The 13,111-nt window shown below is 40.6% G+C and overlaps 2 protein-coding genes across 2 annotated transcripts in view; one reads left to right on the forward strand and one right to left on the reverse strand.

Annotated features, from left to right (window-relative positions):
- Nucleotides 1-2,421: 2,421 nt before the first annotated feature.
- ppp6c (protein phosphatase 6 catalytic subunit) lies at nucleotides 2,422-8,051 on the reverse strand. The gene is made up of 7 exons (XM_005814552.3): nucleotides 7,922-8,051; nucleotides 5,805-5,900; nucleotides 5,606-5,671; nucleotides 5,387-5,528; nucleotides 5,227-5,306; nucleotides 4,897-5,106; nucleotides 2,422-3,273 (listed from the first exon to the last, which is right to left on the reverse strand). The coding sequence occupies exons 1-7, from the start codon at nucleotides 7,994-7,996 to the stop codon at nucleotides 3,025-3,027; spliced, it is 918 nt and encodes a 305-aa protein (XP_005814609.1). The 5' UTR covers nucleotides 7,997-8,051; the 3' UTR covers nucleotides 2,422-3,024.
- Nucleotides 8,052-10,500: 2,449 nt separating this feature from the next.
- megf9 (multiple EGF like domains 9) overlaps nucleotides 10,501-13,111 on the forward strand; it is a 39,284-nt gene continuing 36,673 nt past the window's right edge. The window contains exon 1 of the mRNA XM_023342442.1: nucleotides 10,501-11,184. Within this exon, the coding sequence (XP_023198210.1) occupies nucleotides 10,638-11,184 (547 nt within the window). The 5' untranslated portion in view covers nucleotides 10,501-10,637. The remainder of the gene's footprint in view (nucleotides 11,185-13,111) is intronic.

The following is a 13,111-nucleotide window of genomic DNA, read 5'->3' on the forward strand; positions in this document are numbered from 1 at the left end:
TTGATAATAGCACAGTATAAACCACAGAGAATACAAAATAATACATATTAAACTCCGACAACTTATTACAGGAACTTATATTCTATCACCTAGATTAAACCCCACTGACTTTCTGGAATCCTATAAAGTGCTATGGAGTAGTAGAGAATCACATCCAATAATAATAATTATAGCTATATATTATCTAGAACTTTGAAAATGGCCACAGAGGCATTTTCTTGGGATTGTGACTGCAGAGAACCACAGTGAGAGTTTCATTATCCACACATGGCAAGTGGAAAAAATAGTTCTCTTGTAATCAGAAAAGTTATGGATTTGATTCCAGTTTCCTCTCCTGCACGTGTCAGTGTACCTCTGACACCTCAGTCCTAGTTTACTACCAATCTGCATAATCAGAGTATGCCATTTTATTTTGTGCATCCATGGAAGAGAGTACATGTTCTTATATATATATATATCTATATATATATAGATATAGATATATCTATCTATATCTATATATATATCTATATCTACAGCACGGACATTGGGATGTCATTCGGACTAGAGAAGTGTGGTCGGCTGATCACAAAGAGGGGGAAGGTCATCCGCACAGAAGGGGTCTCACTCCCAGAAGGAACAATAGCAGACATAGAGGACAGTTACAAGTACCTAGGTATACCACAAGCAAATGGCAACCTCGATGAGGTCACAAGGAAAGGAGCCACAGCTAAATACCTCCAACGAATAAGGCAAGTCCTGAGAAGCCAGCTCAATGGCAAGAACAAAATCCGCGCAATAAACAGCTATGCCCTGCCAGTAATCAGATACCCTGCTGGAATAATTAGCTGGCCAAAGGAGGAGATAAAAGCCACTGATATTAAGACTAGAAAACTACTAACAATGCATGGAGGATTCCATCCCAAATCCAGCACCCTGAGACTGTACACGAGCCGCAAGGAAGGAGGCAGAGGACTAGTGAGTGTGAGAACCACAGTCCAGGACGAAACAACTAAGATCCATAAATACATCAGGGACAAAGCCTCAACAGACAATGTGCTCAGTGAATATCTCAGACAACAGGGAACGGAGGTTGAGGTGCCAGAGATACCATCATGGCAGGACAAGCCCCTACATGGGATGTACCACCAGCAAATAACCCAAGTGGCTGATATCAGTAAATCCTACCAATGGCTGGAAAAAGCTGGACTCAAGGACAGCACAGAGGCCCTCATCCTGGCCGCCCAGGAACAGGCCCTAAACACCAGAGCAATAGAGGCCCAGATATACCACACCAGACAAGACCCAAGGTGTAGGTTGTGCAAGGAGGCCCCTGAGACAGTCCAGCACATAACAGCAGGGTGCAAGATACTGGCAGGGAAAGCGTACATGGAACGACATAACCAAGTTGCAGGCATAGTGTACAGAAACATCTGTGCAGAATATGGACTGGAAACCCCGGGATCAAAGTGGGAAACACCCCCAAAGGTGGCGGAGAACGCCAGAGCTAAGATCCTGTGGGACTTCCAGATCCAGACAGACAAAATGGTAATGGCGAACCAACCAGACATTGTCGTAGTGGATAAACAACAGAGGAAAGCCGTTGTGATAGATGTAGCAATACCAAGCGACTGCAACATCAGGAAAAAGGAGCACGAGAAACTAGAGAAATACCAGGGCCTCAGGGAGGAACTGGAGAGGGCCTGGAAGGTGAAGACCACAGTGGTGCCTGTGGTCATCGGGGCCCTCGGGGCAGTCACCCCCAAACTGGACCAATGGCTACAACAGATCCCAGGAACAACATCAGACATCTCAGTCCAGAAATGTGCAGTCCTTGGCACAGCCAAGATACTGCGCAGAACCCTCAAGCTCCCAGGCCTCTGGTAGAGGACCCGAGCTCAGAGGATAAGAACCACCCGCGGTGGGTGAGAAGGGAATTTTTTTTTTTTTTTCTATATCTATATATATATAAAATCTTGAATTTCTAAGACTCTAAGGAAAATATTCAGTGGACTGAGACCAAAGCAGGTGTGGAATTGTTAAATCTGACAATAAAATGAAGGCAGCATCTCTAAAGCTAACATTCTAGCTGCTAATCACAGCATGGCAGAGGACTTTTAACAGTCTGGAGCATCTTTGTTCGTTCAGGATCTGGCTGACTTCTAATAAATGATGGAAAAGTGAATTCTGCTTATTAGCTGGATATCAAGGGGAAATCTCTGGTTATACACAAAGTCAACATCTGAATCAAAAAAAGAAAAAGTTATGGTTCTGGGGTAATAATCCAGATTCAAATCCGACATGCCAAGAAATGACCTTAAAAAGGCCGGCTTTACCCCAGGCCTGTATAAATGCACACCTTTGGTAATATTCTGAATGGGAAGTACGATTCTGGATGACATCGTGAGATAATATGTTATTTAGAACCCTTTAACAACATCGTATGGTATGATACTTTTGAATAGGATTTATTTAAATATAGACAGAAATAATATCCACAAAGAACCGACTTTACATTTTGAAATTGCAGACTGTTACCACAGCTTAAACAAAACGTAAAGGAGATGAGCATTTTTTATTTTACATATCAACTCTCAGGTATACAGTTTATTCATGGGGTTATATGATGACAACCTGGAAGTGAGACGTGTCAGGATACAGAGCTTTGAATTGTGTGCAGTGCTTTTATACATCCAGCTAAATACATCACCATAACAAAATAACATCAAAACAATCTATACATTGCTGCATGTGCAATCTGCTTCTTTTTAATGTAAAAGAATGAAGCTTTATAAATATGATTTTACATTGTCAGTTGATTGGAGTCCTTCCTCTAATACAGCAGTGATGCTCAGCGACCCTCCTTTGCTGTGGTTTCTAGGTGTAACTTAAGCTGCAGAATAACGGCATCAAATGCATCACAGAGTGGGAATAAAAACTGACAGCTGGCACCAAGAAGTGCTCCCTTAAATACACCAACGTTTACATGGGTTCACGAGTGCTGCGCCTCTGCCTACTGAACAAGCTGCTTCATCTGAAGGGCGTCTACAGGAAGTAAGGGGTCGTTGTTCGGGGAGGGATGACTCTTTCGGAGTCAGGCACTGCTCTGAACAGCTTTGGCTCCCTTGTGTTAACGTCTTTGAAGACCATGATGGATGCGATGTTGCCGCAGCGGTAGCAGTAATTGGGAGCCGACCACACAGTGACCAGCTTCTCGTCAAACATGAACTTGTAGCCTTCGTGGACGAGTTGATGTGCCCTGCAGATGAGCTTCAGGCTGTTGATGTGAACAAACTGCAGCAAGAGAGAGAGACAGAGAGAGAGATTAAAAAAAGCAGGAATTGTTAGCTGAATAGTTTCTGTCCTGGACTATATATATATTTTAAAACTGATGGAAAATCCGAAGGCTGTCTGTCATTTTGACAGATTACAATTCACACACATAAGGGTTGAAAGGCTTTCATCTTGTCAGCACAACATAGAGAAAGACAGTTCATGTGGTAAAGGCAACATTCATTAATTATTATTTCACAATATTTCTTCTCTATTTCAACACTGCAGCTGGCTTCTTTTCTAGCAGCCAGAAAAGTAGTGTTTTCAAGTGAGTTTTTTCACTCACTGTACAGCAGCATAGACAGCTCTCAGTAACCCCGCTGCAGAACATTTTAGCCTATTTTAACTCTTCAGTTTTCTGAACTGTGGTTATTACCATCCATTAAATTAAGAAATTCCACTACCTTAGCTTCAATGGTAATGGATAAACAATATTTATCTTAGCTTTTAAAAAATATATGTTTTTTGAAATGTTGCTATGTCATGACAATAACATAGTACAGATAATTTGTAAAAAAAAAAAAAAAAAAAAAATAGAGCTCCTCTGCCCTGTAGAAAAACACAGCTTGGTAAGAAACAACCAATCAGAGCCAGGAGGAGGGTCTTAGCACTGTGAATCACCCCCTATGTATGCGCTGCTCACACCCTCCCCTTTTCTCTCTGCTACACTACAAGTGGTTCACCACAATGGAGCTTGCCATTAATCCTCAGGCTAGTTAACATGGCCACCAATGACGGCGGATAAACACTTTTCTTGTAACGGTAAGTTGTTTCTCCGCCATCAGCACATTGAGCAACACATGCCCGAGCTTGATTGACAGCGCTAAGACCTTCCTCTTGGCTCTGCTTGGTTGTTTTTGAACAGAGGCGGCCTACTTCTGCAGATGGCAACATGAACACTGGGAGGAGGAGTGTTATACTGTCAACACATACATACGCTTCTGTCCAACTGCCATGCAAATTTTGAGAAAATGTTTAAAATGTCACAAAAAGAAAATGCAAATTAGCCGTGTTTCCATCTACTGATTGGAGCAAATCAACCAGGATACACAAAGATGTACACAAGGCTGTAATAACAGTAACATGTTGGCTACATCAGAACATTTGGAAAATGTTCTGACAAATGTCTGGAATAATGTTTCTATCTCATATTTAATTCATTAAGTCTATTTCAGAAAAGAAAATGTACTTATAGTGAGCGCAAAACCTTTTTTTGCGAAATTGAAGAAGTTATTCCAATTTGGTTGTTTCCATCCATAAACCATTTCTAATGTGATACTTGCAGATAAAATAAACATGGGTGAAAACATGATTATTGTGAAAGTTTTAACAAGTATGTAAGAAATCTTTCCTTTGTAAAAGTCACATATTGCAGCTTAAAAGGGAGAGATTTGATGACATCTTCTTAAGATTTGAGACAAGAACATAAGGACAAGTCTTATGTTGTATCCTTATTAACTCACTATGGGACTGAATAGGCCTTCTATCTTCCAGTTCTTATTGTTGTGTTTTTGTTGTCTAACTATATGATTTATTAAAGATTGATTGACCCATTCAGTTCATGTAATGTTTTCTACCACCTACCTCATTTGTAACTTTAGCTCCAAAGAGCCAGCCGGCTCCTCTGGGGCTGATGGCCCAGGTGTCTACATCTTCAGGGTCCGACCACACCAGGTCACAAAAAGCTCCTTTATGAGGGATCTCCTGATTTCGCTCGATGGTTCGAATTTGATCGAGGGTCTTTATGTCTGGAGAGAGGCCGCCGTGGACACACAGAATCTGCTCGTCCATCAGCTGACAGACAAGGACAGCAAACACAATCACGCTTCCTTTTCAGCTGGATGTGATGAAGCTGTTTAGGTTTATCCAAAATGCATTTTTCATGAAAACAAACATGACATATTCCATACTTACAGCTGCAACCGTTAGCATGTCGAATACTTTAGTGCAATACCGCCAGGCGTTTGCATTCCCGTATTTGGTTTGGCACTCGTCTGTGAAACATGAGACGTTCCAACAGAGTTTAGGGGTGTGGGCAGCCGGCGCTTGGCATTTTCTGCTAAACTAGCCTCACCATAAAAGCCATAGACTTGCGTAATCTGCCTGCTCTCGTGGTTCCCACGCAGAAGTGTGATGCGGTCGGGCCACTTGGCTTTCAGCACCAACAGGTAGGTGAAGGTCTCCAAGCTATAATATCCTCGGTCAACAAAATCCCCCTGGAGACAACAGAGGCTGGTCACACAAACTCCAAACACCACGACCCTCACGTTCAGTCAGACAGAAACCAACAAACCATGAAGATGTAATTGGTGTCTGGAACCTGGCCGCCAGTTCGGAACAGCTCACACAGGTCATAAAACTGACACAAGCAGAGGAGAAATTAGTTTGGACCTTATATTATATTTGCACAAAACACAACCAGAATTTGTTTGTTTTACAAAGCAGAACAAAAACAAAAACCCATCCTGATGAATTTACAGAAAGTATCTTACCTGTCCGTGAATGTCTCCACATACAGTCACTGGTGTGGAAACGGGCTGAACGTTGGACTCCTCCAGCAGAAGATCACACACATAGTCGCATAACCTCTATGGAAAAGAAACACGGTCAGAGGGAAGGGCCTGCAGCTGATCAACATGTCCACCTTCAGATGGACACACTCTAGAGAGAAAAGGAACTGCTTGTCACAATTCCATGCTAAGGTTTATTGTTTTTAACTACAATAAATCAGGCAACTTAAGCACCTGAAGGGCAGTGGTGTCCAGACTCTCAGGGGACATTATCCTTCATGTTTGACTTCTGTCCGTTTTAACACACCTGAATCATGTGACTGAATGAATGAAATGAATGCTGCTGCTAGACTCCAAACTGGATCTTCAAAATGTTGTCATGTAATTCCACTTCTAAAGCAACTTTATTGGCTCCCGGTTGATCATCGGGTGGATTTCAAGATTTTGGTTTTGACTTGGTGAGCTCTGCATGGACAGACACCACTTCTGTCCATGGGGTTTACATCCCCATGGATGTAAACATACATGGTGATGTATGTTTACATCCATACATCCCCATAAAGGCCTTCAGGATCTATGATCAAGACCTGCTGACTGTCCTCCATACAAAATGGAAAAACTAAAGGAGACAGAGTCTTTTCTTTAGCAGTACCAAGTCTTTGGGACTCCCTTCCTCTGACTCTCAGATCAGGGGACTCAGTGGCTTTCTTTAAAGGCCAGTTAAAATCATATCTTTTTAAATCTGTCTTTTTTTTTTGTTTTATGTATTTGTTATTTTGTTTCTTGAAGGACTTTGTGATTCTTATCTTGAAAGGTGCTCTATAGATAAAGTTTTACTTACTTACAGATGTTAGTGACAACATCTGTCAGATGTTAGTAACAAGGATAATTCACGCTCTGGCTTCAGTAAAACCTTACTGGGTACAGTGTGACCACAGGTCACATAATGATATTGAACCTGTGCAGTATAACATGCAAATTCTGGATTTTTTAAAATCAGACAGTGTGTGTGTCCACCAATCATTAAATGCAAGATACAAAAAACAGTATACATGAACAACATAAAAACAAAAACAAAAGTTAATAGAGCAGTGATGGTTCTACTGCAACCCAAACTAAATTGATCAAAGCTTAAGTGGGGAGGAACTTCCCTTTGAATATAGGACAAAAACTCTTAAACAAATAGCCAGAGTTACAATGGATCAGAAGATATCGGTGTGTTAGAATGGCCTAGTCAAAGTCCGGAGCTAATGGACTTTAATTGAGCATCCACCACCAGGATGGAATATTTATGTTTACCAACACTTTGTCGTGGAAAAAATATTATTTCCAAGCACTGTTCAGGTAAAATCACTCAATCAGGTTTATTCGTATATTGAGCACAATACAGAGAGCTTGTAGGACAATCAGTAATGAAACAAGTCTGGGAAAAGCTCTGTCAGGCAGAGACAACACATGAGTTTTATACCAAGGATAAAGAAATAACAACAAGGGGCGAGACAGTCTGGTTCTGATGCAGCTGTAGAAAACAACTTAAAACCTTCTACATGTAACCCAAATAGTTCTTTTGGTGAAAGTTCACAATCATTCATATAACATGACTAGCAGATGTGACCTTAATGTAATTTTTCCATCACACTTCTATTCCAATAAGCCTGAGCTATTTTATTAAAATTAATGGCAATAATGTGGAAAACTTCAAGAGGAATGAATATCTTCACTGTTGATCAGTGTTGTTGATTCCATCGTATGTGACGTTCTGTAGTGCTAAAAATATGATCATGGCAGGTGGGCTAACGGATCAGATTATTATTACCGCTCGAGCGTGATAGATAGAAAAGATTGAAATGTAAAAGAGATAGAGGAAGCAAACGGGCCAGCTCTGTCTGGCTCCAGTTTTTTAACATTCCTCAGTGAGATAAACTGTTGACTGCACACTATTCACTTCCTGTCCAAAACAGCAGCCTAGCATCATCAGCTACAACAAGCTAACGTCCCCATCTTACTCTGTTCCTGTTTACTACAACAGAGAGACAGCGCTGCTAGCCATTCTTAAACACACGTCTGTATAAAACACGTTTCACAAACGTCACACTTACCTTGAGGTCATTTTCTGGGAGGTATTTACACTGTTTGGCAATCTCCGCATATTTATCTAAATCTAGCGGCGCCATTGTACCGCGAAGAGTTGACTCTTGCGCGCTTCCTGCGACGCTCCAGCGGAGTTCCACACACCTCTTCTGTTGCGCTCTACCGCCACCTACCGTCTGCGCGATCAAACTGAACGTGTACTAATTGGAACCTAGCTGAAAAAAGTTCAAGTAGAAACACCTAACATATCAAATTCCCTCTAAACGTAAAGAAGTAGATTAAAACAGGACAAATGAAGACTTTATCTCAAAGAGATTTAAAAATGATCAATTTATATTTGATGGAGACAAATGTCATTTGTGCAAAACTATATCATTATTATGTATTTGGAAATCAGCACATTTATATTAAGCTCAATTAATGTATATCAAATAGGATTCTTAACGTCTTATGATGTAAAGCTTCATATTCTTTACACATAGATGTGACCAAAACTCTCATTCTTAAACTTATTAAAACATTAATTGAAGAACGGTCAAAACTTTTAATTTTCTTCTGGTTGTTCCACGTACACAGTTAAAAACTAAAGCGGACCCGGCCTTTCATTCGGTGGCCCCAAAGATGTGGAACAGTTTACCCTTTCAGCTCAGTTTTACTGACACTGTTGAGGTTTCTAAAAAGCAACTAAAAACATATTTATTTTCAGAGGCTTTTATTTATGTTTTGTGTGGTTTTAAGGCTGATTTCTATTGTCCAGAACTTTGTGATTTTATGTCTGTGAAAAGCGCTTTATAAATAAACCTTACTTACTTTATTTTCTCACTGCATGTTTTTGTATAAGCCGTTGTAATTGTGTCTACTAGGTGTGTTGTTTTTTTTTTTTTTTTTTTGCTATGTTTTCACAAATGTATATTTCATGTGTACTGTTCTTTTTATGGAAAAAATATGAATAAATAAATAAAAACAGGGCATATGACAAGAAACGTCTTTGTAGAACAAAAGTAAGACTTAAATACATAGTCAAATAGATTTTTGGAACAGGCAAAGCATCAGAAGGGAAGGAATTCAAGTGTGTGAGATTGTATATTGATATGCTGATAATGTTAGCCTCCATCTTATCCCTTTTCACCTGGGAAACATCCAATGACAACTGCAGGAAAAATTACATACTGAAACCAGAAAATAACATCACCAAACAATCTGTAACAGAAATAAATGAGTAGTTGAACTCATCATTAACTGAATTTATCAATAATCGTGCAAATGCAAAATAAAACTAAAGCTACTTCATCTGACACTGAGATCAATGCCAGCAATAGATTTAGATACAATGTAAGATAACTGTAATCAGCGATAGAATTATGAATGGTTATTTGTTTTACACATTCATCTCAAGAAGTGATTTTCTGATCCCACTAGACAATATATTGGTCAGAGCTTACAGGAAAATGGTCAACTCCTTACTGTTTTTCTTCTTTGATAATCGTTAAACTCAAGTCTGAGTTTAAAACTCATCCCAACACTCAGTTTGCTTTGTTGACATTTTGTTATGCTATTTTTTTGATAATAGACTATGATTAATGTGTTTTACTTGTACTATTAGATTTACAATTTATCTTTGACACACCAGATCATGAGATCCTTATCTGTAGGTTTGACTAGTGGGTGGGTGTCACAGCTTCGACCCTTCAATAATTTAGGTCCTACCTCTTCAATAGAAGATTTTGATCCATCCATCCATCCATCCATCCATCCATCCATCCATCCATCCATCCATCCATAGTAATTATCATGACGCAATAACAGCTGTTTACATGTTTTGACCACCAGGAGGCAATATGATCCGGCTATAAAAACAGAAGCCATATTAATTTTCACTTTCTTAAACATTAAAACGCACCAAATGTGCGTTTTAATATATATGTACATACAAATATATATACATACATATATGTTTAAGAAAGTGAAAATTAATTATATATTTAATTAATTGTTATATTAATTGTACTGTCTTTTGTAGGAGGGTGTGTGTAAGGTGTAAGGTGTCTGGGGGGAAAGCATCTCTCAGACACCTTTGTGGTATTTAATTTAAGCAAATCGTTAACAGGAAGTTTCTAGTTATTTCATAATCCAACTGATTTTTAAAAAATGAAATACAAAACGACCACAAACAGGATATCAATTAACTGTCAAATATGACTATTGGAAAAAGTATTTATAAAACAAGCCAGAACATGTCATTCCCCTGTCATAGCCTGTTGGAAGTAAAAACCCGAACAAGCTTGTGACAAAACAAATAAACCTCCAGGGTAAAAACGCTTCATAATCTGTTCCGGGTATAAGACAAAGTACAATAACTATCGGGCCTATTATTATAAAATACAGAAAAATAAACTGATAAATTTATGAATGAGGATATTTAAATGAAGATGTTGGACAGTGTAGTAGGGTCGTTTGATAATCCTCTACACGTTAAAACCATGTTAAAGGATTGTCCAATCAGCAACTAAAACAGCTCTAAGCGACAGTCCCCCAGTGCTCCTATTGGCTGTCGAGCCCGTCAGTTCCTGTCAGCAGCTAGGTTGCAGTGAGGCTGAATATTGTCGGTAACAAACAGCAGCGTTACACCGCCGGGGGACATCAATGGTGGAGTACGCGTTTATTCAGGGCCGGGTCTGAGGGAGACCGTTACCGGGGCTTATACATGGAGAGCTGAGAGCGAGTATGAGCTTAACGTCCTCAATGATGTACATATCCCCAGCCCTGCTACTCATTCTCTACGGATATATTGGGTTTTCGGAATCTGCCCCTCGCATCAGTCCCAGCGATGCGTCGTCTATCTCCAGCAGGAAGCCCGGCTCAGGCGGCTGGGACGCCTTTCGCACCGGCGAGCCTCGCGCTGCTTCACCCGGGACCAGAACCCTGTCCTCTCCCCCGGCTGGAATCACATCCCACCCGACAAGCCCCGGAAGCCCTGGCTCTGAAAAGGCGACCACCTTCCAGCCTCCAACAACGGACCCGACAACCACCACCAGTCGCACCACGGCCACCCCAGACGCTGGAATAATCTCCCCCATTAAGGAGCAAATAACAGCGCCGAGTTCCCGGCTGACCTTGTCGCGCAAACGCTCCACCGATGCTCAGACATCACTTTTTAGCCCGGAGAAGATGCTGCAGACCATGGTGTCCATGGTTTCCCAGCACACCACCAACGATGCCTGGGCTGCAGATAACGCTGATGCGTCTGTTACCTCAGTAGAGAACAGTCAAGGTGAGCGATCTGGGATGAGTTGCTGTTTTTCTTTTTGTTGTTGTTGTTTTTTTTATTCAGTTGGGTTTGTGCTGCATACAGTAACAAACACGGCGCCAGTGTGTTCACTGACTCAGGCTGCTGGAGGCTCGCGCTGTCTGTCATTTTGACGCAGACAGCGACCATAAAAAGATGGCAACAATAGGCAGACCACCAGTTTCTGCACTGCACCCTTTCACATCACAAAAGCCCGCTAAATGATACATATTCCATATTCACAGGGTGCATAATGCAGGTGCTCTTGCTTGGCCTTTGATGTAATTTGCAGGCCTTTTTTATTAGAAGATGATCCACACACTCCAGTGGGCTGCAGGAGGAGGGGGAGCCGTGAGGGGGTGGATGGCGGTTCTGATGCTGCTGCTCGGTAAAACCTCTCTGTCCCTTCAGAAACCAAATGCGTCTGGAGAGAAAGCAGGAAGGCAGCAGCGATCAGCTGCTTCACCCTGTCTGGATTGTTGTTTTGATGGCATGTTCAGCATCAGAACAAGGCCATCCAACCAAAATGGCCAAGCAGGCTCAAGCAATGAATGAGCAATGACAGTGGGGCCCCTCCCCTCTCACACCCCGCACACATCCCACCCTCCATGTGAATGTGTTGTTCTGTCAGCAGCAGACAGATGCTGAACGCCTTTGAACCAGAATGACTCTTAGAGAAAATCCCACCTATCTTTTCTCGTTTTTTACTATATGGTAGATTTCTCCAATTTACAAGAGGCTCTTAAGCATACAGAAGTAGTTATTTTTTGTTTGTTGTTTTTGCTGGTCTAAATCTCATTATTTTAATCCTGAGATTTCTTCTTGCTAAGTAGTTACCTCAGCCCCGAACAACAGGCCTTTTAGCCACATTTAGCCATATCGTGTTTCTGTAATGGTGTTAGTGCTTTAATAGCAGTTTGTTTTCTTCCACTGTGCTTTTGTGAACCATTCTCTGTTCTGATCGACTGTTTGGCCTAAAAAGATGGAGACCTTAGCTAATGCGTGAATACCAATGCTCGGGGTCAGTTTGCCCATTCATACCCCCATTTTGTACCCACATGTTGCCATTTTATCCTGGTCTACTTCCATATCACTCCTAACAACAGTCTGTAGTTTGAACCCAGATACGCATCCATTGAGTTTCAGTTTATTTCTCTTGGTCATTAATGGAATTGTAATAATTAATTGGGTTAATAGTGATGAATATGAAACCACCCTCAACTAATTTAGTAATCAATTAATTGCTAACTGGGGCATACAGACTCAAAAAAAGGCCATTTGCTGAAAGACCACATACTCAAAGAAGTAATTAATCCAAAAGTCTACAAAAAATATTTATACATGTTGCATTTAAGTTTGTAAAGATATTTTATCCAGTAGTCCTCAAGTGGCATAGTAAAGCAATGCTGCATTACTGCCTTTTAGGCAATAAAATATTGATTTTTTTATTTAAAAAAGGAATTGATTGTTTGTTTATTTGCATATTTAAATCTATTTCTAATATTGTATTAAGTGGTTAAACAAAAAAACTGTGGAATGTGGCAATTTCAATAATCAACTACTAAAATAATTGTTAGTTGCAGCCCTAGTCAATAAGTACTTTGACGAACCTTAGAAATAAATATTCGTAAACGAGCTCAAATTTTGCGTATTTTAATTCAGGTGTACATCTTTGTGAGGCTCTTATATTACATCAAGTTTCCAGTGTTTGTGGTCATGAGCCCAGGTGGAGCCTGTTGACTGTCAGCAGATCTGAAAGATTGGCCCATCATAACTAGATGATATCCTGCTATATTTTCATTGCAGTTATAAAATCAGCTCTCTTTACTGTACGGACAATTTCTTAAGATATCTCACTGGTTCTCAGAGCAGGTATGGACTGACCTATAGTCAGTAAAACCGCGTGTTGTTA

Source organism: Xiphophorus maculatus, chromosome 11 (assembly GCF_002775205.1).
Source record: "Xiphophorus maculatus strain JP 163 A chromosome 11, X_maculatus-5.0-male, whole genome shotgun sequence".
NCBI lineage: Eukaryota > Metazoa > Chordata > Actinopteri > Cyprinodontiformes > Poeciliidae > Xiphophorus > Xiphophorus maculatus.

Excerpts from the sequence above, each read along its gene's own strand:
- ppp6c (XM_005814552.3), bottom strand. The coding sequence starts at position 7,996 with ATGGCGCCGCTAGATTTAGATAAATATGCGGAGATTGCCAAACAGTGT. Across the intron at positions 5,672-5,804 it reads GTGGAGACATTCACGGACAG|TTTTATGACCTGTGTGAGCT; the intron begins GTAAGATACTTT and ends TGCTTGTGTCAG. Across the intron at positions 3,274-4,896 it reads GAGCTAAAGTTACAAATGAG|TTTGTTCACATCAACAGCCT; the intron begins GTAGGTGGTAGA and ends CTCTTGCTGCAG.